At 39.9% G+C, this 25,643-nt stretch overlaps 1 protein-coding gene and 1 long non-coding RNA gene across 10 annotated transcripts in view; one reads left to right on the top strand and one right to left on the bottom strand.

Moving 5' to 3' along the window:
- Positions 1-133: 133 nt before the first annotated feature.
- On the bottom strand, positions 134-24,677 carry LOC125961771 (uncharacterized). Of its 9 annotated transcripts, none has more exons than XR_007472748.1 (6): positions 16,861-17,184; positions 16,572-16,647; positions 13,783-13,915; positions 11,610-11,778; positions 1,924-7,090; positions 134-1,647 (listed from the first exon to the last, which is right to left on the bottom strand). It is a non-coding gene; the product is annotated as an uncharacterized LOC125961771 (long non-coding RNA). The 9 variants fall into 9 exon arrangements; XR_007472751.1 differs by lacking the exon at positions 16,861-17,184 and having other exon boundaries at positions 1,924-5,479; positions 5,716-7,090; positions 16,572-16,773; XR_007472749.1 differs by lacking the exon at positions 16,861-17,184 and having other exon boundaries at positions 1,924-5,892; positions 7,003-7,090; positions 16,572-16,773.
- LOC125961761 (UDP-N-acetylglucosamine--peptide N-acetylglucosaminyltransferase 110 kDa subunit-like) overlaps positions 11,641-25,643 on the top strand; it is a 149,917-nt gene continuing 135,914 nt past the window's right edge. Inside the window, exon 1 of the mRNA XM_049700656.1 lies at positions 11,641-15,038. Coding sequence (XP_049556613.1) covers positions 11,641-14,781 — 3,141 coding nt within the window. The 3' untranslated portion in view covers positions 14,782-15,038. The remainder of the gene's footprint in view (positions 15,039-25,643) is intronic.

Raw genomic sequence — 25,643 nt, 5'->3', positions numbered from 1 at the left:
CCCCAGTGCCTAGAGCCCGTGCTCCGCAACGAGAGAAGCCACAGCAATGAGGAGCCCGCACACCACAATGTAGAGTAGCCCCCACTCGCCCCAACTAGAGAAAGCCCATGTGCAGCAACAAAGACCCAACACAGCCAAAAATAAATAAATTTATTTTTTTAAAAAAAAGATTCTCTGTGGATAAAACAACATGTAAATAATTGGTTACAAAGCCACATTATTTAAAGGTGCCAGACTGCACATTAACAGTCTGACACAAAGGGACAGCACAGGAAAACTATTCAAAGATAAAGATTTTTAAATCTTTGCAGTTTGAAACCTTTTAGAGCAAGTGTAATGAGCTCGACACACATTTCAACACTCCACATGTTAATCACATGTTCAAAGCATGTCTCAAAGTCATTGGAAATAGTTGCTGTCTCTGCCTCTGATATGTAAAACAGATCTGTGATGTGTAAAACTCAGGAGGTATTGATATCCACTTTTTGGCATCTGAACAGGAAACAAAGTTGTTTCGCAGTGATAATAAAGAATGAAGTAAATGCAACAGTGAAATAAAAGACAAAGTACTGAGGGAATGTATTAACAAAACGAATCCAACTAAATTCTGGTGACCTGGGGCCTACGATTGTACACACTGCATGGAAATACCCCAGCCTAAATACTGGCATAGGAGGAAGGGTACTGCTAAGCCCATCACAGTATAATCCTTTTAAATGTCCCTTTCAAGGTTGTCTCCACTCAACACTGAGTATAGGAAATCTTCCCATCAGGCAGAAACACTGGCTGCGCAATGATTGACCAAGAAATTAACACACTAATGAATAAATGATGCTAATTTATTTCTATCCCTGAGAACGGGAAACAGCACACACTCTGTGTCAATGGTATGTCCTCTTTCCCACTTTTCTAAATGGTCAATTATGTTTTCCCCTTCATTGCTTTATATCATGTGTGGCAGGCATGATGGGAAATGGCTACCAATGGTTCTGTTATTGATTTCTACCTTCCTTTCACTGTGGCTAAAGAAGATACTTTGTATGATTTCAGTTTCTTAAAAATGTATTGGTACTTGTATTGTGGCGTAACATATGGTCTTTCCTGGAGAATGTTCCATGTGTACTTGAGAAAAATGTGTATTCTGCTGTTGTTGAGTGGAGTGATCTATATATGGCTGTTAGGTTTAGTTGGTTAAATGTGTTATTCAGTCCCCCTACCTCTCTACTGATCTGTCTAGATGTGTTATCCATTATTGAAAGCAAGGTATTGATCTCCAACTATTATTTTAGAACTATCTATTTCTTCCTTCAATTCTGTCAATGTCTGCTTCACATATTTGGGGGATGTTTGGTACATATACGTTTATAGTTGTTATATCTCCTTGATAGATTGAACTTGTTATCAACATATAGTGGCCTCCTTTTCCTCTTGTGATAGTTTTTGATTTAAAGTTTATTTTGTGTGATATTAACGTAGCCATCCCAGATCTATCTTCCTTCCTTCCTTCCTTCCTTCCTTCCTTCCTTTTTCTCTCTCTCTCTTTCTTTCTTTTTGTTACTATTTGCATGGGATATTTTATTCTGTGCTTTAACTTTCAACCAACTTGTGTCTCTTGAAATCAAGTGAGTTTTTTGCGGACAGCATATACTTGGATTATGGATGTTTTTAAGGTCCACTCTGCCAATATTTATCTTTTTATTGGAGAGCTTAATCCACTTTTTCAAAACTTACTGATGAGGAAGAACTTAATTCTGTTTCCTGGTTGTTTTCTGTATGTCTTATGCATTTTTTGCCCCTCATTTACTCCATTACTGACTTCTTCTGTGCTTAGCCGATTTTGTTGTAGTGAACTCTTGATTCCTTTTTCATTTCTTTTTGCATATAGTCTATTGATATTTTCTTTGTGGTTATCAAGAAGATTACATTTACCCTTCTAAAGTTCAACCAATATCATTTGAATTGAAACCAACTTCAATAGCACACAGAAACTCTGTTCCTCTACAGTTCCATTCCTCCTCCTTACATTATTGTTGTCACAAATTACACCTTTATACTTTGTGAGCCCAATAACATGGATTTATGATTATTTTATGCATTTGTTTTTTCAATCATGTAAGAAATAAAAAGTAGAGTTACAAGCCAGTAGCACAATACTGGCTTTAGTATCTGCCCATGTATTTATCTTTACTGGAGATTTCTATTTCTTTATACAGCTTCGAGTTGCTGTCTAGTGTCCTTTCATTTCAACCTGAAGGTTCAATTTAGCATTTGTCCTAGGGCAGTGTTAGGAAGTTGTAAAACAAACGCCCTCAGCCTTTGTTCATCTGGGAATGTGTTAATTTCTCCCTAAGTTTTGAAACCAGTTTGGCCAAATATAGAATTCTTGGTGGACAGTTTTTTTCTCTCAGCACTTTAAATATGTCTGGCCTCTTGCTTCCGTGGTTTCAGATAGGAAATTAGCTATGAACCTTTTTGAGGATCCCTGCTTTGTAACAAATTTGTTTTTTCTTTCTCCTTTGGGAGTAAAGATTCTTTCTCTGTCTTTTGGCATCTGAGAGTTTGATTATACTGTTTCTTGTTGTGGCGTTCCTTGAGTTTCTCTTAGTCCTGAAATCAGGCAAAGATTTACAGCAAGCAAACACATACTGAACCAGGGAAGAGGCAATTTGAAAATGGCAGGAAAGCTTTGTGGCATTTTTACTTGCCCTTGCCCCATCTACTCTTAGTGTAGTGATGGTCTTAAAGTGGTGGGGTCTTAATGCAGTGATAGTCTTAAAGTAGCAGCAGACCATTCCTAGTATGGGGCCCTCAATCCTGCTTCAGGAGAGAGCAGAAGAGACCATACTCTCGGATTATTATGTGTATCTGTTCTAACCTGTCTGGGAGCTACCTGAAGGACTGACACAAGATGCTTATCTCTGTCTTAGCTAACCTGGAACACAGTCTGGAAAAGCAGCGGTCATTGCTCAAAAAAAGTGCAAGGTGAACTAACAAAGCAGAGATGGCTGGGGCAGAAGACTGTGCATTGAAATACAATAGACCACATAAGATGCAGGAGCAAAAGTTGGGGGAGATTCTTTGGGAACTTAGAACATACAAAAAGTATGTGTCCAGAGAAATTAAGAAAGCCACATGCATACTCAAGATAAGATGCATGTTCTGAAAACACCAGAGGAGTCTCTAAGCTTTTACCATGGGCTGAGCCCTGACCTCAGTGCAGGTCAGCTAAATGTTGAAGGAGTGATCCAGCAATCTGCACAATGGGGAGAGGTGTGTGGTTTTGAGTGTGCATGTGGATGTGCTTGTGTATATTTGTTTTTGTTTGTCTTAGGTGTGGGAATTCAAGGACATCTCTGTCAAAACATTAGCTAAACATGAACTAAAGGAACAGAGACTTCAGTGCCTACATACGATAAGGAGTACACTCATTGCAAAACTAGTTTGGAAAGGCCCCTAAACAAACAGACTACTACAGCCTTCAACAATCCAAAGCCCAGAAAACCCTGGGAAAGTGGGAGAATCTGATTTCCATAGACACCACATTATAATATTTGAAAGCCAAATGTTCAACCAAAAAACTCACAAGGTATACAAAGACATGGAAAAGTATGGTCCATTTAAGAAAACAAATTAATTGATGAAACCATCCCTAAGGAAGCCCAGACTTTTCTCCATTGCATATTCTTGCCTCCTTTGTCATAGATTCATTGACCATAAGTGCATGGGTTTCTTTCTGGGCTCCCTATTCTGTTCCAGTGATGGATGTTTTTGTGCCGGTACCATACTGTTTTGATTACTGTAGGTTTGTAGCACAGTCTGAAGCCAGGGAGCATGATTCCTCCAGTTGTGTTCTTCTTTCTCAAGACTGTTTTAGCTATTCAGGATCTTTTGTGTTTCCATACAAACTTTAAAATTATTTGTTCTAGGTCTGTGGAAAATGCCCTTGATATGTTGATACAGACTGCATTGAATGCGTAGATGTCCTTGGGTATGATGGTCATTTTAACAATATTAATTCTTCCACTCCGTGACCATGGTATATCTTTCCAGCTGTTTGTGTCATCTTTCCTTTCTTTTATGAGTGTCATATAGTTTCCTGGGTACAGGTCTTTTACCTCCTTAGGCAGGTTTATTCTTATGTATTTTATTCTTTTTTATGCGATTGTAAATGGGATTGTTTCCTTAATTTCTCTTTCTGATAGTTCACTGTGAGTGTATAGAAATACAAAATTTATATATAGAAATCTATTGTATCCTTCAAATTTACCAAGTTCATGTTTGAGCTCGAATAGTTTTTTGATGGTGTCTTTCAGATTTTCTATGTATCATGCCATCTGCAAACAGTGACAGTTTTACTTTTGCCTTTCCATTTTGGAGTCCTTTTATTTATTTATTTTTTCTTGTCTGATTGCTGTGGCTAGGACTTCCAAAACTCTGTTCAATAAAAGTGGTGAGAGTGGGCATCCTTGTCTTATTCCTGATCTTAGGGGAAATGCTTTCAGCTTTTCACCATTGAGTATGATAGCTATGGGCTTGTCATATATGGCCTTTATTATGTTGAGGTATGTTCCCTGTATGCCCACTTTCTGGAGAGTTTTTACCATGAATGGATATTGAATTTTTTCAAAAGCTTTTTCTGCATCTATTGAGATGATCGTATGGTTTTTAGTCTTCAGTTTGTTACTGTGATGATAAGAGACCTAAGACAGCTACAGAGGCTAAGTGACCTTTCCTTCCCTCAATGGGTAGGTATCCTTGTTCTGCCTTCTAATTGAGTTAGTATCTGAGTAAAGAACTGCCAGGTGTCATTTAGTTCACAATACACTGCTGTGGCAATATAGAAATGAATTTGCCTAAGTCATTTGGCTTTTCTCAATTATAGTAAATGAATATACTGAATGAATACTTCAACTTAAGGAAATGTTCTTAAAAATATATTAATGTAGGCAACTTCAGTGGAGAACTGAAATCAAAACAAAGCATTCAGATAAAGGGTTGAAATAAAAGTACACTCAGTTGTATCCAGTTTCCTCTTGTAAATCTCTCTTTTTAATTTGAGTGGACAGTCACTTGAGAATATCTGACTTGCGGCTAAGGAAATCTAAGCCTTCTTGGCCACACTGTATTCCCTTATGTCATTTAATAAAGACACCAGTTGGGTTGCTGAAAAAAGCGTGGGAAAAATCAATCCCTCACATCCAAAGGGCGGCTCTTGAAAATATGTGTGTTGTTGTAGTTATTTTGCTCTTCTGGCCTCAGAAGTTCTAATCTTAACCTTAGCCCCTCATGGAGAGAGACTTTGTAAACCAATTCCCACATTACTCATCATGTGACCGTTGAAAAAGAGCAACCCAGCTCTTTTCCTGTGCTTTCAACCAGTTATCTTCTTCAAAAATCTGTTTGGATTGTTATACCTTAATCTTGCCTGGCAAGGGACTTATGGGAAGGTTCTTATTGTTTGAAAGTTTGGTGCCAGTATCTGCAAATAAAGAAGAAAGATGTGTTTATCAAACATCCCAATAGTGAAGGTGTGTGAAAGCAACTTTTGAAAAAGTTAATCTGTCAGAGTTTAGCCGTATTATTACATTTTATTTTATTCATTGAAAATAAACAATTATCAATGAATCCTTTCTAGATTTTCTAGTTTCCCAAAGTTCCCTGTATTCACATTCTAAGAGGAAAAATGGTATTTTAAGTCACTGCTCTCCACCTTACGTTATTTATAATCACTCCTCATGACCTCTTCCTTCCAAGAAACTTGATCCTGAGAAGTGTCCTTTGTTTGTCTTTGTGGAATAAGTGATGAGGATGCATCCTGGAGACCTGTGAGATGTTCAACTTGTGGCATAATGAAACTAGGATGGAGAGTTCTGGAAAGATCTGGAAAGGTGGCTGGTAGAGTGTGGCCAGATGTGGGAGAAGAGAGATGTACAGAGAGAGGGAGAGGAAATTTTCAGAGGGAGAAAATGAAACAAATAATTAAATAAGTTTTGTTGTGTGGTGTGGGACGCAAGCCTTTCTCTCCCCCTTTCCTTCACAATGTCTTCGTTAAAGACTGTGTTTTTCATTAGTTTTACTAAGATAGGATTTGCCGTTTTGTTTGGGTACTGAGAATGGACCCATGGAAACAGTTACATTTGGGTTATCTCTGACTGTCTTTAATGAAGAACATAAATATTGGCCACACTATCTATGCACATGCTATCACCATGCCTTTTTTGTTCTCTGTTCATATATCTAAGTCCTCTTCTTTCTTTAAGGTCAATCTCAAATCTCATCTGAAATGTACATTTATTGATAGATTCAACCCATAATGAACTGTCCCTTCTTTGTCCTCCTTAGGCTCTGATTATTTACAAAAACTCATTTTTGAACTTAGAAACTGTCCAATATGATATATTAGTTATTTCACCAGCATATGTTATATCCTCAACACAATTATACGCTTTTGTGGGGCTGGGATCATACATTCTGTAATTTTTCTCAGTACTTACACTTACTTTGATAAAAAGCGCATTCATTCATCTAAACATCATTTATTGGGTGTTAATTAAATATCTCAACTCAGTAAATATTGTTTGAATGAATGCATGCATGAATGAGGGAGTGTGCAATAGGTAGCCTAATGTACCGCCCAGTGTGAGAAAACCAAAAACATAAACACAAAAGCAAGCCAAAAAGTGGACCAGGACTTTCTGTAAAATATCCTGCTTTTTGTTGGATGATGCCATGAAAATCAAGATGCTCCTGAAAGGTCTTAATAGCTGACCAAGAATAGTAAACAATTGAAATTCTCTCAGGCTTCTTCAACCCTATCACTGGACACATTTATACCTCTCAGGAATGGTATTAAAAGAAGAGATTAATAAAGCTTTTATAGATGAGTTGATAAATCTCTAAAGATTTAAGTCTTCATTGCCTCCTAGGTTTTCTCTATTTTGGGTTTCCAAAAGATTTCAATAAACCACAGGATAATTAAAAATTAGACATTATCTTTCTTACCTTGACGTTTTTTGATGGTAAACACCTTTTTATTGTCTCCATAGTGCTGCCCAATTTCCACCAGTACAGTACTTAAGTGAATTTTGCTCTGGATGGTGGGATATAGAAGATGTAAACGAATTGTTTGTATATGTTTTAGAATTCTTCAAAAGGGCCTGGCCATGGAAATGCATTGAATATTACTTAAATAACTAAAGTAACTTCCTCAGAATTATTATTCTGTTCTGGTTAGGATACTATCTGCCCTGGTTTGTTAAAATTTCCCTTTAGAGTGGTTTCAATTTTGTTTCTGATAGGGTCCTAGGATTTATTGCCACACCCATCCTGCATCTGTTTTTCTTTGAATTACTCTCCTTGCAGTTTCTGATTCATACAGGGCCTTACAGGTTAGTGACAACCTGGCCATCACAACGCTGGAAAGGAGAGGCCTACTTTTCAGAGGTGTTGCTGTTTTCTGTACCTGAAGGTTTTCAAGAGATATCAATCTTCCTCACCACCGCCCTTGGCCCTCTTAATGGACTAAGCAGTTCCTCATGAAATTTCTGTAGGATATCTGTACCAACTTCTCAATATTGTTCCATCCTGAGTCTATAAATTCCTGGCCACAAGGTAATGTTAGATTTCTTGCTCCAGCCCCTATTTACATAAGGCCTATACTAAGGAACGGAACCCACAGACATCAGTCCGCTCTTCTTTCTCTGGATTTAATTTCTCTGTTACTTTCTGAAACATGCAGGTGTTCCTTTCTTTCTTTTAATCTCAGCTATGTGCTTTTAACTTTTTCAAAATTGACCCAGAATTTACATGTGTCTCCAGTAAGAGTACATTAAATTGAGCTTAGTCTGCTATTCTACTGGCATATTTGAGATCCAGATAATTTGCTACTTAACTGGATTCAATGACCTGTATATTTCAGGCATCTAAAACTCACCATGTTCCAAATATCCCTCCTTATAGTTAGTAATTTTCTTGGGAATCTGGATGAGATTAAATGGAATAAAGTTAGTGAGTGGCCCAGGAATGCCTGAAAGTTTGTTTGTCAGAGTGGCCAGGGAAAGTTAAGCAAGGAAGAAAAGCAAATGAAAAACAGAATCACATTATTATGGCTGAGTTTACTCCCAGGATTCCATGCAGAGCTCTCTGTAGAGCTGCGATGGGTTATAACTTATGCCAGAGCTCTACGTGGGGCTGACACCGTCTCATGCCAAGCTCTCAGTTCTGGCCTCACGTCATCTCTGGTCCACTCTGTGGAGTGGAAACTTTGGAGGAATGGCCAATGTGTTCCACGGCGTAGGAAGAGGGAAATTGTGAATGTGACTTTCTAAATTGTGGAGGAACTAAGCATTGTAAATGTGCCGTGAACTATGTTGTTTAATTTGACCAGTCAGATCAATGACTTTCCCCTTGAATGAAATGCTGCTACGTGTATGAGCAGAAAAACAAAACTGGTATAAGGAATAGATAGCTAGTGGGAAGCAGCCGCATAGCACAGGGAGATGCGCTCGGTGCTTTGTGACCACCTAGAGGGGTGGGATAGGGAGGGTGGGAGGGAGGGAGATGCAAGAGGGAGGAGATATGGGGACATATGTATAACTGATTTACTTTGTTATAAAGCAGAAACTAACACACCATTGTAAAGCAATTATACTCCAATAAAGATGTTAAAAAAAAAACTGGTATAAGGAGATGGAGAGACTGGGAGTCTTATTTTCCCACCAATTAACTTTGCCTCTGACCGTGACCTTCCCTTTGAGTCTCCTAGACCTTGGGGATGATCGCAGCCCCTTGGGTTGGGTGACGGCAACCCCATCTTCACTAGAACCTCTATAGTTAACTTTGATTTTTCCCACTCCGTCTATCCATCCCATGTATGCAGTCAGACATTTGATCTTGGACTTTTCCTGACAAAGTATGCTTGAATATAACCATTTCTTTTCACTCCCACTGCTACTGCTATTGTCACTGCCTTAACTAGGGCTTTATCTTTAAGTTCTTTATATAAATATATAAATATCTCTATATAAATATAATATACAAATAAATAAAATATAATATTAATTCTGATGATTTTAAAGTCTTTTCTTGATAAAGACTTTTCCTGATAAAGATACACAATATCTTATATAAATATTTTTGTATTATCTGCTCTTTTCTTAGAATTTTAGCCATATGATTCTATCTCTTGGTTTGTCTAGAACTTTTTGATTGAATGCTGGCTATTTTATTTGGCTTTTATTGTTTTTCTCAGTGGAAACGTTGTTTTGCTTCAAAATATTTTATTCTACCTGGAAGTAGCAAATCTTCAAATTACAATTTTTTAAATGCTTTCAAATATCAATACTATAGGTGTCACAAAATCTAGAAAAATGACATTTAAAAATGAACTACTGCCAGATGTGTCTCTATAAAGCTTTTCCCCCACTCTTTTAGCTATATATTCTTTAACTGCCTCCTCATATGACAGTTTATGTATTTTCGAAATAAAATTTTAAGAAATAAACTTTGTAGTTTTTAGACATAGATTTCTTGTAACATGGTTGATTAGAATTTGCTTCTAGTTATTAATAGTTTAGAAAAGTTTATTTCAGCTTCACAATTTATTATTGATAATGTCACATTAATTTTCATTGTTAACTTTGAGAAAACCTCTATGGATTACTTCCTCATAAGTATTTACTATTATAAATGCATTACTGATTTCAGTACTGCTATAGGTTTGTGCATTACAGGGATTCTGATAAAATACTCATTCACACCATTCCATTACACACATTGTTGATGGAGTATATTCATTCATTCATTCATTCATTCATTTTTGGCTGTGTTGGGTCTTCGTTGCTGTGTGCAGGCTTTCTCTACTTGCAGGGACTGGGGGCTACTCTTTGTTGCGGTGCACAGGCTTCTCATTGCGGTGGCTTCTCTTGTTGCAGAGCACGGGCGCTAGGCACGGAGGCTTCGGTAGTTGTGGCTTGCAGGCTCAATAGTCGTGGCTCACGGGCTCTAGAGCGCAGGTTCCGTAGTTGTGGCACACCGGCTTAGTTGCTCCGTGGGATCGAACCCTTGTCCCCTGCATTGGCAGGTGGCTTCTTAACCACTGCGCCATCAGGGAAGCCCCTGGAGTATATTCTTGACAGAAGAAAATTTCCGTTTTGACTAAGCATTGATGAGAACTGAATCTTTGACTTATCTTTCACATGCCTGATGATTGAAATAATTTTCCACAGAATAGCTTCTGGTTTTGTACTTTTCAGTTCTTTTTTTCTTCTTCAAACGCACATGCTTTGAGAGCTGTGAAGTGCAAGACATGGCTATATTGTAAGGTGGTTTTTGTCCTTATGCTTCTGTGTCTTGTGCTAGGTTAAGTCAGTAGAGTAGTCAGTATGAGTACTGGAAGTTATTCCTGTAATGGGATAGTATATAGTCAATTACATATGGCGGTGTCTGAAAATCACATAATAGCCTCACTTAAAACATCTCCTTAGGGCTTCCCTGGTGGCGCAGTGGTTGAGAGTCCACCTGCCGACGCAGGGGACACGGGTTCGTGTCCCGGTCCGGGAAGATCCCACGTGCCGCGGAGCGGCTAGGCCCATGAGCCATGGCCGCTGAGCCTGTGCGTCCAGAGCCTGTGCTCCACAACGGGAGAGGCCACAACAGTGAGAGGCCCGCGTACCACAGAAAAAAGAAAATCTCCTTAGCCAGATTTCAAAAAAGCCTGTGGCCATTCCAATATGATCCAACATAACGGAATATGATAGAAGGAAAATTGGCAAAGAAAGAGACGCTGGTCTTACCTGATGGAAGTTAAAATATCTCTCTTTTGACAATTTTGCAAAAACTTATAATTCCATGAACTAATTTCTAGGGTTCTTCATAGGACCTAAAAAGGAACCCATAGAGTTGTGGAACAACAATAGAAGCTGCTGTGATGAGAAGCCCAGGCACCGCAACAGAGTAGCCCCCGCTCGCCGCAACTAGAGAAAGTCTGCACGCAGCATTGAAGACCCAACGCAGCCAAAATAAAAATAAATAAATAAAGATAAATAAATTTATTTTTAAAAATGTAATACTCAGGTTTGAGGCATGAGAAATATGATGAGGAGAAATTAGCTAATCCTTTCAGAACTTTTAAAATATCAAACTCAGTCTCTAAGATTTTAGCATTATATACAACATCGGTTACTTATTAGTGGTTTGGGAAGGCCAATTTAAAATTTTCTGATCTTACTGTATTGAAATTCACGGCCCTAATGTTTTCCACATTGACTATATGAATGATGAAGTAAAGTCAATCATGTATTTCCTTTCCAACTGGGCAGAAATCAAAATTTTGAAAAGTGTTTGGACTACTGACTTTTGATTTCTTCTAAGGCAAGTGTATAGGTAATTTTTATTCCCTGATTAGGAGAAAAATGGTGGAAGAGGGCAGGGTTAAGAATTAAGATTTCCAGAGCGTGAGAGTTAGACGACCAACCAGAGTTCCTAAGGTTCGGTGCCTGTAACTGTCGCCGCCGCTTAAGCCTGTCAAAGCAGTGGTACGGCTGCTGCCCTCGTACTTGCTACCTCTAGAAATATTCTTGCCAGTAGTGGCGGCAGCGGGACTCAATTACCCCCTTTTCTCACTCTCTCCAGAAGCTCCAGATGGCGTCTTCTGTGGGCAACGTGGCCGACAGCACAGAACCAACGAAACGTATGCTTTCCTTCCAAGGGTTAGCTGAGTTGGCACATCGAGAGTATCAGGCAGGAGATTTTGAGGCAGCTGAGAGACACTGCATGCAGCTGTGGAGACAAGAGCCAGACAATACTGGAGTACTTTTATTACTTTCATCTCTACACTTCCAGTGTCGAAGGCTGGACAGATCTGCCCACTTTAGTACTCTGGCAATTAAACAGAACCCTCTTCTGGCAGAAGCCTATTCGAATTTGGGGAATGTGTACAAGGAAAGAGGGCAGTTGCAGGAAGCGATTGAGCATTACCGGCATGCATTGCATCTCAAACCAGATTTCATCGATGGTTATATTAACCTGGCAGCCGCTTTGGTAGCAGCAGGCGACATGGAAGGGGCAGTACAAGCTTACGTCTCTGCTCTTCAGTGCAATCCTGATTTGTACTGTGTTCGCAGTGACCTGGGGAACCTGCTCAAAGCCCTGGGTCTCTTGGAAGGAGCCAAGGCATGTTATTTGAAAGCAATGGAGATGCAACCGAACTTTGCAGTAGCTTGGAGTAATCTTGGCTGTGTTTTCAATGCACAAGGGGAGATTTGGCTTGCAATTCATCACTTTGAAAAGGCTGTCACCCTTGACCCCAATTTTCTGGATGCTTATATCAATTTAGGAAATGTCTTGAAAGAGGCACGGATTTTTGACAGAGCTGTGGCAGCTTACCTTTGTGCCCTAAGCTTGAGCCCAAATCATGCAGTGGTACATGCCAACCTGGCTTGTGTATACTATGAGCAAGGCCTGATAGATCTGGCAATAGACACCTGCAGGCGAGCTATTGAATTGCAACCACATTTCCCTGATGCTTACTGCAACCTAGCCAACGCTCTGGAAGAGAAGGGCAGTGTTGCCGAAGCAGAAGAGTGTTATAATACAGCTCTGCGGCTGTGTCCCACCCATGCAGACTCTCTGAATAACCTAGCCAATATCAAAGGAGACCAGGGAAACATTGAAGAGGCAGTTCGCTTGTATTGTAAAGCATTAGAAGTCTTCCCAGAGTTTGCTGTTGCCCATTCAAATTTAGCAAGTGTATTGCAGCAGCAGGGAAAACTGCAGGAAGCTCTGATGCATTATAAGGAGGCTGTTCGAATCAGTCCTACCTTTGCTGATGCCTATTGTAACATGGGAAACACTCTAAAGGAGATGCAGGATGTTCAGGGAGCCTTGCAGTGTTATACTCGTGCCATTCAGATTAACCCTGCACTTGCGGATGCCCACAGCAATCTGGCTTCCATCCACAAGTATTCAGGGAATATTCCAGAAGCAATTGCTTCTTATCGCACTGCTCTGAAGCTTGAACCTGATTTTCCTGACGCTTATTGTGATTTGGCTCATTGCCTGCAGATTGTCTGTGATTGGACAGACTATGATGAGCGAATGAAGAAGTTGGTCAGCATTGTGGCTGACCAGCTGGAGAAGAATAGGTTGCCTTCTGTGCAGCCTCATCATAGTATGCTCTATCCTCTTTCTCATGGCTTCAGGAAGGCTATTGCTGAGAGCCATGGGAACCTCTGCTTGGATGAGGTCAGCGTCCTTCATAAACCACCGTACGAACATCCAAAAGACTTGAAGCTCAGTGATGGTCGACTGCGTGTAGGATACGTGAGTTCTGACTTTGGGAATCATCCTACTTCTCATCTTATGCAGTCTATTCCAGGCATGCACAATCCTGATAAATTTGAGGTATTCTGTTATGCCCTGAGCCCAGATGATGGCACAAACTTCCGAGCGAAGGTGATGGCAGAAGCCCATCATTTCATTGATCTTTCTCAGATTCCATGCAATGGGAAAGCAGCTGATCGCATCCATCAAGATGGTATACACATCCTTGTAAATATGAATGGTTATACCAGGGGTGCTCGAAATGAACTCTTTGCTCTCAGGCCAGCTCCTATTCAGGCAATGTGGCTGGGCTACCCTGGGACCAGTGGCGTGCTTTTCATGGATTATATCATCACTGATCAGGAAACTTCACCTGCTGAAGTTGCTGAGCAGTATTCTGAGAAACTGGCTTATATGCCCCATACTTTCTTTATTGGTGATCATGCTAATATGTTCCCTCACCTGAAGAAGAAGGCAGTCATCGATTTTAAGTCCAATGGGCACATTTATGACAATCGGATTGTGCTGAATGGCATCGACCTCAAAGCATTTCTTGATAGTCTCCCAGATGTGCAGATTGTCAAGATGAAATGTCCTGATGGAGGAGACAACGCAGACAGCAGTAATACGGCTCTTAATATGCCTGTCATTCCTATGAATACTATTGCAGAGGCAGTTATTGAAATGATTAACAGAGGACAAATTCAGGTAACAATTAATGGATTCAGTCTTAGCAATGGACTGGCAACTACCCAGATCAACATTAAGGCTGCCACTGGAGAGGAGGTTCCCCGTACCATTATTGTAACCACACGTTCTCAGTACGGGTTACCGGAAGATGCCATTGTGTACTGTAACTTCAATCAGTTATATAAAATTGACCCATCTACTTTGCAGATGTGGGCAAATATTCTGAAGCGTGTTCCCAATAGTGTACTGTGGCTGTTGCGTTTTCCAGCAGTAGGAGAACCTAATATTCAACAGTATGCACAAAATATGGGCCTTCCCCAGAAGCGTATCATTTTTTCACCTGTTGCTCCTAAAGAGGAACATGTTCGGAGAGGCCAGCTGGCCGATGTCTGCTTGGACACTCCACTCTGTAATGGACACACCACAGGGATGGATGTCCTTTGGTCAGGGACACCCGTGGTGACTATGCCAGGAGAGACTCTTGCTTCCCGAGTTGCAGCTTCCCAGCTCACTTGTTTAGGCTGTCTTGAGCTTATTGCTCAAAATAGACAAGAATATGAAGACATAGCTGTGAAACTGGGAACTGATCTAGAATACCTGAAGAAAATTCGTGGCAAAGTCTGGAAGCAGAGAACATCTAGCCCTCTGTTCAACACCAAACAATACACAATGGACCTAGAGCGGCTCTATCTACAGATGTGGGAGCATTACGCAGCTGGCAACAAACCTGATCACATGATTAAGCCTGTTGAAGTCACTGAGTCGGCCTAAATAATGACTGTGTGCACAGGAGAATTACCCTGTACCTGAGCCTCAACCTTCTGGGGGAAAGGGAACTACTTTTTCCTTATCTGTACAATACCATGCTGCAGATGGGTGACAGTCAATGATAAGAAATAGCACAGCCAGACTTGCTTCCTGCATGATCATGATCACGATAGGGAGAGACACAAGAGATGGGAAACTGCTGTTCCACAAGGAGTCTCCATAGAATTTTGCAGCAGCCAGGTGTCTGGAAGGTCTGGAAGGTAAGTCTGGAAGGTCTGATCTCCCTTGGTCTTCCATGGGATGGATGGTTAGTGTGGAGGGGAGATAGAGATTGCCCAGCCGTTTTGTGATTATCATGGATTGATCGAGTCTTCTGAATTAATATTTTTCTTTATATTTTGGGTATTGGAGCTTTTAAAAATGTTTGGTTTTGGGTATTTGTATTCATGTGAAGTGTGTATGATTCTCTTGAGATAAGCTTTTAAGCTAAAATATTCCTTGTTTTAGTTTCTGAACTCTACAGATAAATGGGGACTTTGCTGGTGTAGTCTTTTTATAGGTTTTATAAACCACTTGAGCCTATATCAGTCATTTTAGTGTCTGACATAATGTTTGGAACTATCAGTGCTTTGTTGGTTTATAGATGATGGCTTAAATTCTTTTCCTGGTCCGTTTCCTTCTTCCCTTCCCCCCACTTTAAAAATTCTCCTGTAACTTGGCTAACAAAAAACCAAGTCTGATTCAAAACCTCCCAGAGTGTTTCTCTTAACCGCATCATCTGGTGCCAAATGAAGATTCTTAGGAGCGATTATTAATTCTGAAGGGCACAGTTGTGGTACTGTCACTGATGATAATAATAATGGATTTTTGGCCTAGAGTTTTGACCTGTTTCACCAGTGTTTTACCGTTGGCTGCCCCTCTATGCTGCTTCCAAAAGTGATAGTGTGTGTTAAGATTTTTACTTTCATTTCTAATGTTTGTTTGTTTTTTTAGTGAGTCCTGTTCTTCCTTTTTCTCTCAGCAGAAATGAAATCCCAGGTAAGTATAAGTATTCAAATATTTGATCAGTAAGTCACAGTTATCTCCAGTACATTAAATAACTTTCATCAAAAAACATGTTATAGGTAAAAAGCTCTGAAGGACCAGCTATGTATATGATAATTATGTTTCAGACCTTCTAGGGTATTATATATAATAACTTGTCTTCTGGACGTGGTCTTGAAGTCTTTATGGATTCAGTCTCAGTAGTAGCGAACTGCACTGCTACTTGGTTTGGAGTACAAATCAGACTTTAGCCCTCCTGGAGGTTGAGTTTTTGGTATTGAAAACCATAGGAATGAAATTATTGTATTTCAACAAAGGATCGAGGGCTTGAGGCTTAAACAAGGCAACATACGTGTGGGAAGCAGTCAGCCTTGAGGGCAGGTAAGGACATGCCAGGCATGCGGCCGCTGCTCGAAGGGACTGTCCCTACTTGTTCCCCTCCTTGTTCCATTCCATGGGAGATAAATCACCAGGGCCCAGAGGTCAGAAAGAATGTAAAATGAGACAAGCAAAGCTGTCTCCCCCCTGCACATGCAGGTTATTTTTGATGCTTCTGGGTTTATGGGTTTCCTCCCAGGGAAGTTAACCTTGAGCCGAGACAGTCTGTAGATAATGTAAACCACCATCTGGCAACCTTCCGATTTCTAGTCTAGATAATCTGCAACTGTAGCATAATAAAATTTGCCTTGCAGCCATCAGTTGTCTTGGTCCTTCTGACCCCATCCGTCGGTGCTACTTCAGTTCCTTACCCCTTCCCTTCTGACCCTGGGCGGTGAGATCCTCTTTCTCCGGCTGGTCCGCGGCAAGTGGCACTCGAACAGGGACCTGAAGCGTGAAGGCAATTAAAAGAAAAAGAAAGTGCAGGTAAGAGAACCCTTATGCAAAATATGTGTGGCCACCAGTAAAAGTGGAACTAATAGAGGCATAAGGCAATAGTCAGAAGTAAAATAAGATGGGGCAAAAGGGCTCAAAGATGTATGAATTATTTGCTCAGGTTTTACTTTCGATGCTTAGAGCTCGGGGTAATAAAGTTTCTACCTCACAGTTGACTGAATTTTTACAGCATATCCATGGTGTATCTCCCTGGTTTCCTGATGGCGGCTCTGTTGACATAGAAATCTGGCAGAAAGTTGGAGAAGATTAAAAAATTATTACAAGTCTCGAGGGCCTACTCATACTCCTGTTGTTACATATAGTTTGTGGAATCTGATAAAAAATATGTTTAGATTCTTCTCATGATAGTGTTGATTTGAATGTAAAGTCAGAAAAACATAAGCCTCTGACAGAAGGAGAGACTGTATTATCAGCTACTGTGTCGCCACTTCCTAAACCGAAAGAGCTAATTAATTTAAATAGTTTAGATGAAGAGGAACATTTTGACTTAACAGATGAGGCTTGTAAACATAAAAGAGAGAAATATCCTGAGGATGATTTTCTAATGGCTGTGATAGAGAAGTCAGTGAAAAAGCTGCAGGTTAATAAGGACTGTCTTCCTCAAAAATCCACATCTGTAAAAATGCTGAGTCCCTTGCAGCGCGCTGTACAAGGAGCAATAAAACGAGGAGAAGATCCTATTTTCTGTTGTCCCGTCATAGAAAGACCTGATCCTAATAATCCTCAACAAGCTACTAGGGAGCATCAGGCTCTCCCTTTGAAAGTTTTGAAAGATTGAAAATCTGCCTGTGCTCAATATGGGCCCACTGCTCCTTTTACTACTGCTATGGTTGACAGGAGAAGCTCTTCCCCCCGCTGATTGGAAGTCTATTGCACGAGCTTGTTTAAATGGTGGAGATTATTTAATATGGAAGTTTGATTTTTATGAACGGGCTGCTGAACAAGCAGAAAAGAATGCTGCCCATAATATTCCAGTTGATTATCATATGCTGATTGGGGAAGGACAATATCTTTCTTTACAAGATCAATTAACTTATCCCTTTGTTGCTTGTCCTCAAATAAATCATTTGGCATTACAAGCCTGGAGGAAATGACCTTCTACACACAAAACTGAGGATCTTTCAACAATTAGACGGGGACCTGATGAACCATATGCTGATTTTGTAGATAGGTTGTCACAGGCGGTGGGGAGACTCATTGTGGACGGACTCACTGGTATGATTGTAGTTAAGCAACTTGCTTTTGAAAATGCTAATAATGCGTGTCAGGCTGCGATTCGACCTTGGAGAAAACGGGGAACATTGGAGGATTATATTCACCTTTGTGCAGACATTGGGCCTACTTATATACAGGGTGCTGCTGTGGCTGCAGCATTAACTAAAGTGGGGTTTAAAAACAATCAAAAGAAAACAAAGACTTGTTTTAAATGCGGAAAGGCAGGTCATTTTGCTAGAGAATGTAGATCTTTTAATTCTAACCCTAGTCCTTCCTTCCCTACTCAGAAACCTCCAGATGGTCAGAAAATCCCTGGTTTATGCCCTAAATGCAATAGGGGAAAACATTGGGCACAGATTCTTGCTCAGTGGCCCACAAGGATGGGCCACCACTGTCGGGAAACTCCTCCCGGGGCCTTCCCCGGCCCCAACAAATAATAAGGGTAATGTCTGTGTATCCTCCTCAAATTATCAATCAGACATTAACCAAAAACAAAAACATACAATATCCTCGCTCTCCAGAGCAACACCAGGAAGCGCAGGACTGGAGCTCAGTACCTCCGCCCGATATGTATTAACTCCTGAAATGGGTCCTCAGGCCCTCTCTGCAGGCATCTGTGGACCTTTACCCAAGGGTTTGATGGGACTATTATTGGGAAGAAGTAGTGTCACCATGAAAGGTTTAACTGTTATGCCAGGAGTCATGGTTTCTGACTACGAAGGAGAAATAAAAGTCATGGCACAAACTATTAAAAATATAATAACTATTTCTCCTGGTGATCAAATTGGACAATTGCTACTTTTGCCCTTTGTACCTCATGGACAAAGTTTACAACATCAAAAGAGAGAAACAAAGGCTTTTGGATCGTCTAATGCTGCCTACTGGATTCAGAAGATAGGGAAAGAACGTCCAGAAATGAAATGAACCATTAATGGAAAGGTTTTTTCAGGTTTGTTAGACACTGGAGCTGATGTCTCTGTTATGACGCAGATACACTGGCCTAAACGTTAGCCCATTAGTCCTACTATTACAGAACTTCACGGAATAGGACAAAGTTCTTCTCCTATGCAAAGTAGTCAGTTTTTTTTATGGCAAGATAGTGAGGGCCATTCAGGATACTTCCAGCCTTATGTTTTGCCTGGGCTGCCTTTAAACCTCTGGGGCCGAGATATATTAAAAGAAATGGGAGTATTACTTTATAGTCCAAACTCTCAAGTCTCTAATATGATGTTGGATCAAGGATTTCTTCCCACAAAAGCGCTGGGAACAAATCAACAAGGAACTGTCTATCCTATTGATGTGAAAATAAAATATGATAGACAAGGTTTGGGTTTTTCTTGGGGGCCTTGGATTCTCCTCCACTCACTGCTGATCCAATTACTTGGCTGACTGATGACCCTGTATGGGTGGACCAATGGCCCCTCACAAAGGAGAAATGAGAAGCTGCAGAACAATTAGTACTGGAACAATTAGGGCATCTAGAAATTTCCAGTAGTCCTTGGAATACTCCTATTTTTATTATCAAGAAAAAATCTGGAAAATATAGGTTATTACAGGATCTAAGAGCTGTTAATAAAACTATGCTAATAATGGGAGCTCTTCAACCAGGCCTACCCTCTCCAACAGCCATACCACACAATTATCATCTTTTAGTTATAGATTTAAAAGATTGTTTTTTCACTATTCCTTTGTTTCGTGAAGATAGAAAACATTTTGCTTTTAGCTTGCCTGCCTTAAATTTTAAGGAACCCATGAGGAGATTTCAGTGGAAAGTATTGCCTCAGGGCATGGCAAATAGTCCTACATTATGCCAAAAATATGTGGCTCAGGCCTTGACTCCTGTGAGAAAAAGGTTTCCATCGTTATATCTCATACATTATATGGATGATATACTTCTAGCCACTGATAATATTTCTTTATTAGAGACTGCTTTTCAATTTTTACAACAGTCCTTACAATCATTTGCCTTGGTCATTGCCTCAAAAAAAAATTCAAAGACAATCTCCATTTTTATATTTGGGAAAATATATTGATAACACTACTATTAGGCCTCAAAAACTGCAAATTTGAGTTGATAATTTAAAAACATTAAATGCTTTTCAAAAATTACTTGGCGATATTAATTGGCTAAGGCCTTCCTTAAAACTTACTACTGCTCAATTACAGCCTTTGTTTGATATTCTTAAAGGTGACTCAGATCCTTCTTCTTCACGCTCTATGACTCCAGAAGGATTTCAAGCTTTACAAATAGTCAATAGATCTATCAGTTCTACACAATTAACTAGAATTCATACTCACCTTCCAATTTTCTTAATAATTTGTCCAACTCCTCATGTGCCTACTGCCGTCTTATGGCAAACTGTTGGAATTATTGAATAGATTCATATGAAAACTACACCCTCTAAAGTTATTAACCCTTATTATGAACTTATTAGTAATTTACTAATGCAAGGTAGAACTAGATGCTTACAACCTATAAGTATAGAACCTTCTCAAATTATTATCCCTTATTCAGTTAGTCCACAAAATTGGCTTTTTCAACATAGTAATGAATGGGGTCTTGCTCTTGCAGGATTTTCAGGTACCTTGGAATGCCATTACCCTGCTGATAAATTGATCCAATTCAGCAAACTTAACTCATATCTTTCCTTCTATAATTAGGCAACAGCCTGTTCCTCATGTACCTTTGGTTTTTACGGATGGTTCTTCTTCAGGAGTGGCTACTGTAATCATTGACGACGGAACAAACCTCATTAAAGAAACTTCCTTGACTTCAGCTCAACGTGTTGAACTGTATGCTGTCATTATGTCTTTTAAACATTTGCCTTCTATATCTTTTAATTTGTTTTCTGATAGTAAATATCTTATTAGCTTGTGATTTCTTCTAGAGACTGCGAGCATAGGACATACTAATGACCCTGAATTATCATCCTCTTTTCGTTTGCTTCAACAGCTTATTCGTTCCCATGATGGTCCTGTTGCAGGTCTGTATATCCGTGCTCATTCTAACTTGCCTGGTCCATTGACTAAACTTAATGCGACTGCACATGTTTTAACTCGATCTAAACGTGATCTTTATCCTGTACATTTTCCTCCCAAGAATAGAGTTGAAGTTACTCCTCCTCCTCAATCTCTTTTCCCTAAAGCAGGACATGTCCCAATTTACCGTACTCCTCCTTTCCGTTCGTCATGCTGTCAAGAATGGCTAATATACTGCATTCATTATCTTCATACTCTTGATACTCATGGTCCATGTCCTGGACACCCTCATATTATGGTAAGTTATGATCAAACTGCTTCACAAGCAGCACAGCAGTTGCACGCTTTACACCGTCAGTCAGCGGCTACATTACACACACAATTTTCCCTTACTGGTGAAGCCGCCCCACAAATTGTTAAGCAATGCGCACAATGCTTACCTCACCTTCCTGTTCCACATTATGTTGTTAATCCTCGTGGATTATTACCTAGACATTTATGGCAAATGGATGTTACTCATATCCCGTCTTTTGGGAAATTACAGTTTGTTCATGTCACTATCGATACTTATTCTGGTTTCCTCTGTGCTACAGCACAGACCGGAGAAGCTACTAAACATGTTATCACTCATTTATTACACTGTTTTGCTTTCATGAACCTTCCCAAAATTATTAAAACAGATAATGGGCCCGCTGCTTTTGCAACATTTTGTAATTCATTACAAAATTACCCATATTACAGGCATTCCATATAACCCTCAAGGACAAGGTATTATAGAACGTGCAAATAGATCTTTAAAGCTAACTATTGAAAAAATAAACAGGGGGGAATTGTATAGAACAACGCCACATAACCTTATAAATCATGCTCTGTTTATTTTAAATGTTCTCACTGTTGACAAATTTGGCTGCTCTGCAGGGGGAAGATTGGTGGCTGAGCCAAGATTGGCCTCTCAATCTCCGGAGGTCCTCTGGAAAGATCCGTTAACCAGCACTTGGCGTGGTCCTGATCCTGTGTTGATTTGGGGACGTGGTCACGTGTGTATCTTTCCCAGATCAGCGCCTGGACCTCGCTGGCTTCCTGAGTGCTTAGTCAAGCAAATAGATGGCTCGCCACAGCTCACCTAGTTCAGAAGATGAAGAAGCTCTGCACCTCTCCCGAAAATTTGACAGTGTTGATTGACAAAAAGAAGAAGAAGAGGAGACCACTTGCCAGGACGACTCAAAGGAGTGATGTTCTAACTTGGGGACAAATTAAACAACTGGTTTCACGAGCTCAAGAGTCAGTGAAACAACAGAATAATCCTGTTACACCTGTAACTTTATTTTTGGCTATGTTGGCAACCATTTCATGTGTTCCCTCTGTTAATGCAGCAACTTACTGGGCCTATGTACCTGATCCTCCACTATTACAACCCATATCTTGGTCTGAAGCAGAGTTTCCTGTATTTTACAATGATAACTGTTTATGGGCCTCTTATTGGGAATATAAAACAAATCAATATGTCTGTAAATTATACTAACTGGTTTAGTACCCATCCTGTCTGTCTTAGCCCATTGAATCTGGAAACTGGATGTGTAAAGGCTATTAGTTATGAGCATACAGATGTTTATGAGGGAACGGATCAATCAATTAGTTTGTCAGGCTCTCCAGGCATCCTTCGTTTTACAGGAACCAACATTACTCTTACATGCCAGGCTACCAGCGACGAGAGGATCTTAAGGATACCGTCATTTGGTATAAAATGGGCAAGCTATTAATATCAGAGGTCAAATCTCATACGCCTCACCACTTAGGGATTCCGCTATTACTATAGCCAAGGTTACAGGTGAAGATTCAGGAAATTATTTCTGTATGAAGCGTTTACTTGGAGGACAAGGGATACTTATAGCTGGACATAAGGTTACTATGCTTAACAGAAAATCAAAAAATCAATTGCCTCCCCTTATGACCGTTAACTTTCCTGGATCCAATTTTGAACGTTGCAATGCATCTTGGAATAATAACCAAATATGGTGTACTATAGATTATACCAAGGTGTCAGTTCTTATCTCTTCTTTTCCCATCATAGATAGGTTTATCACATTTCAAAAGAACTGGGATATATGGAAACTAGCTCTAACTTATTCCAATACACCTGTTATAACTTGTGTTGCTCCTCCATATACACTTTTGTTTGGTTCTATTAACATTGGTAATTCTTCCAAAGGAGGATATAATATTAGCTGTGTTAATTGTATTTTTAGCAGTTGTATGTTCCCTTCTGCAGGATCGCAATCTGTGCTTATACTAAAGCAACCCATGTATGTTATGGTGCCTGTACATCTGAGAGAACCTTGGTATGAAGATACTGGAGTACAGGCATGGGTGGAACTCTAAAGCCTTGCAGAGAAGGAGACGCTTTCTTGGGTGGCTAATAGTAAGTTTACTTGCCTCGGCTGCTCTGTCTGCTGCCGCGGCTACTGCCGGTCTTGCTCTTTCACAGAGTATTCATCATGCTCACTTTGCTAATCAGTTATCTCAACATACCAGTCTTGCTTTATCTTTACAAAGTCACATAGATTTACAGATTAATAACAAGTTAGATGAATTTAAAAACGCAATTTTGGGGATTGGAGATCAGATAGAAGCATTAAAATTGAGGATGCGTTTAGCTTGTCATGCAAAGTATACATGGATGTGTGTTACTCCTTAAAAGTACAGTGACTATTTGGGAATGGGAAAAAGTAAAAATGCATCTGCTGAGTGTTTGGTCAGATAATAATATTAGTCTTGATCTTAAGAAATTAAATGCTGAAATTCAGGATATACAAAATACACATCTTGATGATGTTTCGCCAGAAGATGTAATTCAAACTTTACTGGATCATTTAAAGTGGTTAAACCCTCAGTCTTGGATTACTGGAAGGTTGTCAGGATTTATTACCCTGGCCATAATTTGCCTATTATTGATAATAATCTTCTCATGTCTGTTTCGTATCCTCATGCAACAGTACACTACTCTCGGCACTAAACTTCATGGAATTACTTTGCAGCAAAAGTTAAAAAATAAAAAAGGGGGACCTGTGGGAAGCAGTCAGCCTTGAGAGCAGGTAAGGACATGCTAGGCATGCCGCCGCTGCTCGAAGGGACTGTCCCTACTTGTTCCCCTCCTTGTTCCATTCCATGGGAGATAAATCACCAGGGCCCAGAGATCAGAAAGAATGTAAAATGAGACAAGCAAAGCTGTCTTCCCCCTGCACATGCAGGTTATTTTTGATGCTTCTGGGTTTATGCGTTTCCTCCCAGGGAAGTTAACCTTGAGCCGAGACAGTCTGTAGATAATGTAAACCACCATCTGGCAACCTTCCTTTTTCTAGTCTAGATAATCTGCAACTGTAGAGCAATAAAATTTGCCTTGCAACCATCAGTTGTCTTGGTCCTTCTGACCCCATTCGTCGGTGCCACTTCAGTTCCTTACCCCTTCCCTTCTGACCCTGGGCGGTGAAATCCTCTTTCTCCGGCTGGTCCGCGGCACACATGAATATATGTTTTTGTCTTGCTGTACTGCACCTGTGCTGTCTAGTAACAGATATTTTGTCTGCTAGTAGTGTTCTAGATTATGTCTTTCCAAAGCACTGAGGCAGTGCACCTATTCTGTAGTTGCAGCTGATGCCTGAATGTAGCCTAGCTGACAAATTATTGATTAATAAGAACTTGAATTTCTGAAAGATTTGTACTGTTAACCAAAATCTGAGCAAGGAGTCTCAAATGTAATTCTTAGCCAGAATTACATGTTAATGAATCATTTAACAGTGTGAATCAAGGAACATCAGTGTAAGGATTTCTTTTAATTTATTTTTTACCTGCTTGAGATATCAGTTAAAGTTTGCCAGCTTGGTTGCAGATGAACGGACGTTTGAAGTTCACCAAACTACTTAATGTGGGATAGGATAATAGACTTCCAGCGCCCTCAAGGCTGTGACCTTGCAGCCATTTTACATAGCACATCCTCCTCCTATAGGGATGAACCTTTCCCTGGCCCGAAAAGTAGCAGCTCTGTTGAAGCTTTGCTTATTGTAACAGGCTTTTGTTTCCAGGTTACATGTCTGTGGAAGACTTAATTCTGAATAGAGATATAGATATTACTGGAAACTAATTGTTTTTTCTATTATACTCTGATTTATCAAAAAGTAAAACATTTAAACTGTGCTACAGAAATTCAGAAGTTGTCTTGCAATCTTTAAACAATAAATGAATGAGTTGCCCTTAAAAAAAAAAAAAAAGGATTAAGCAGTTAAGCTGTTGGTCCCACATCAGACAAATTATCCTTATACCTCCTGTCAATGTTGTTAACAGAGACTGTTATTTTATTAATCCTTATGATCCCGTGATTCTTTCTTTCATGTTTCAGGGCACAGCAGGTGAGAGAGTGGATTTGTTAAGCTGGGTGGGTTTATCCTTCTTTTATGCGTTCATTCAATTTTATGTTCATTTACTTATTGTACACACATGGCAATAGAAGCTGCTAAAGCAATCATTGCTATTCTGCAAAACAACAAGGCACAGAAGCAGATGTCTTATTTCTGAGATTTCTCCCCCCAGGATTATTATGATTAAAGATCCTTTCCCCCCACTCCCTGGAGAGGACAAGCGGCTGCTCGCTGGAGGTTTTTTAATGACTTGGGGAAAGGCTCAAATATCCCCCCATTATGGTAATCCACCCCAGGGGCAAACCACACAAGAATATTATG

The sequence above is a fragment of the Orcinus orca genome, chromosome 17 (assembly GCF_937001465.1).
Source record: "Orcinus orca chromosome 17, mOrcOrc1.1, whole genome shotgun sequence".
In the NCBI taxonomy this organism is placed as follows: Eukaryota; Metazoa; Chordata; class Mammalia; order Artiodactyla; family Delphinidae; genus Orcinus; species Orcinus orca.
Note: the sequence above shows the minus strand (reverse complement) of the source record. Positions and strands in the feature narration are given on the sequence as shown.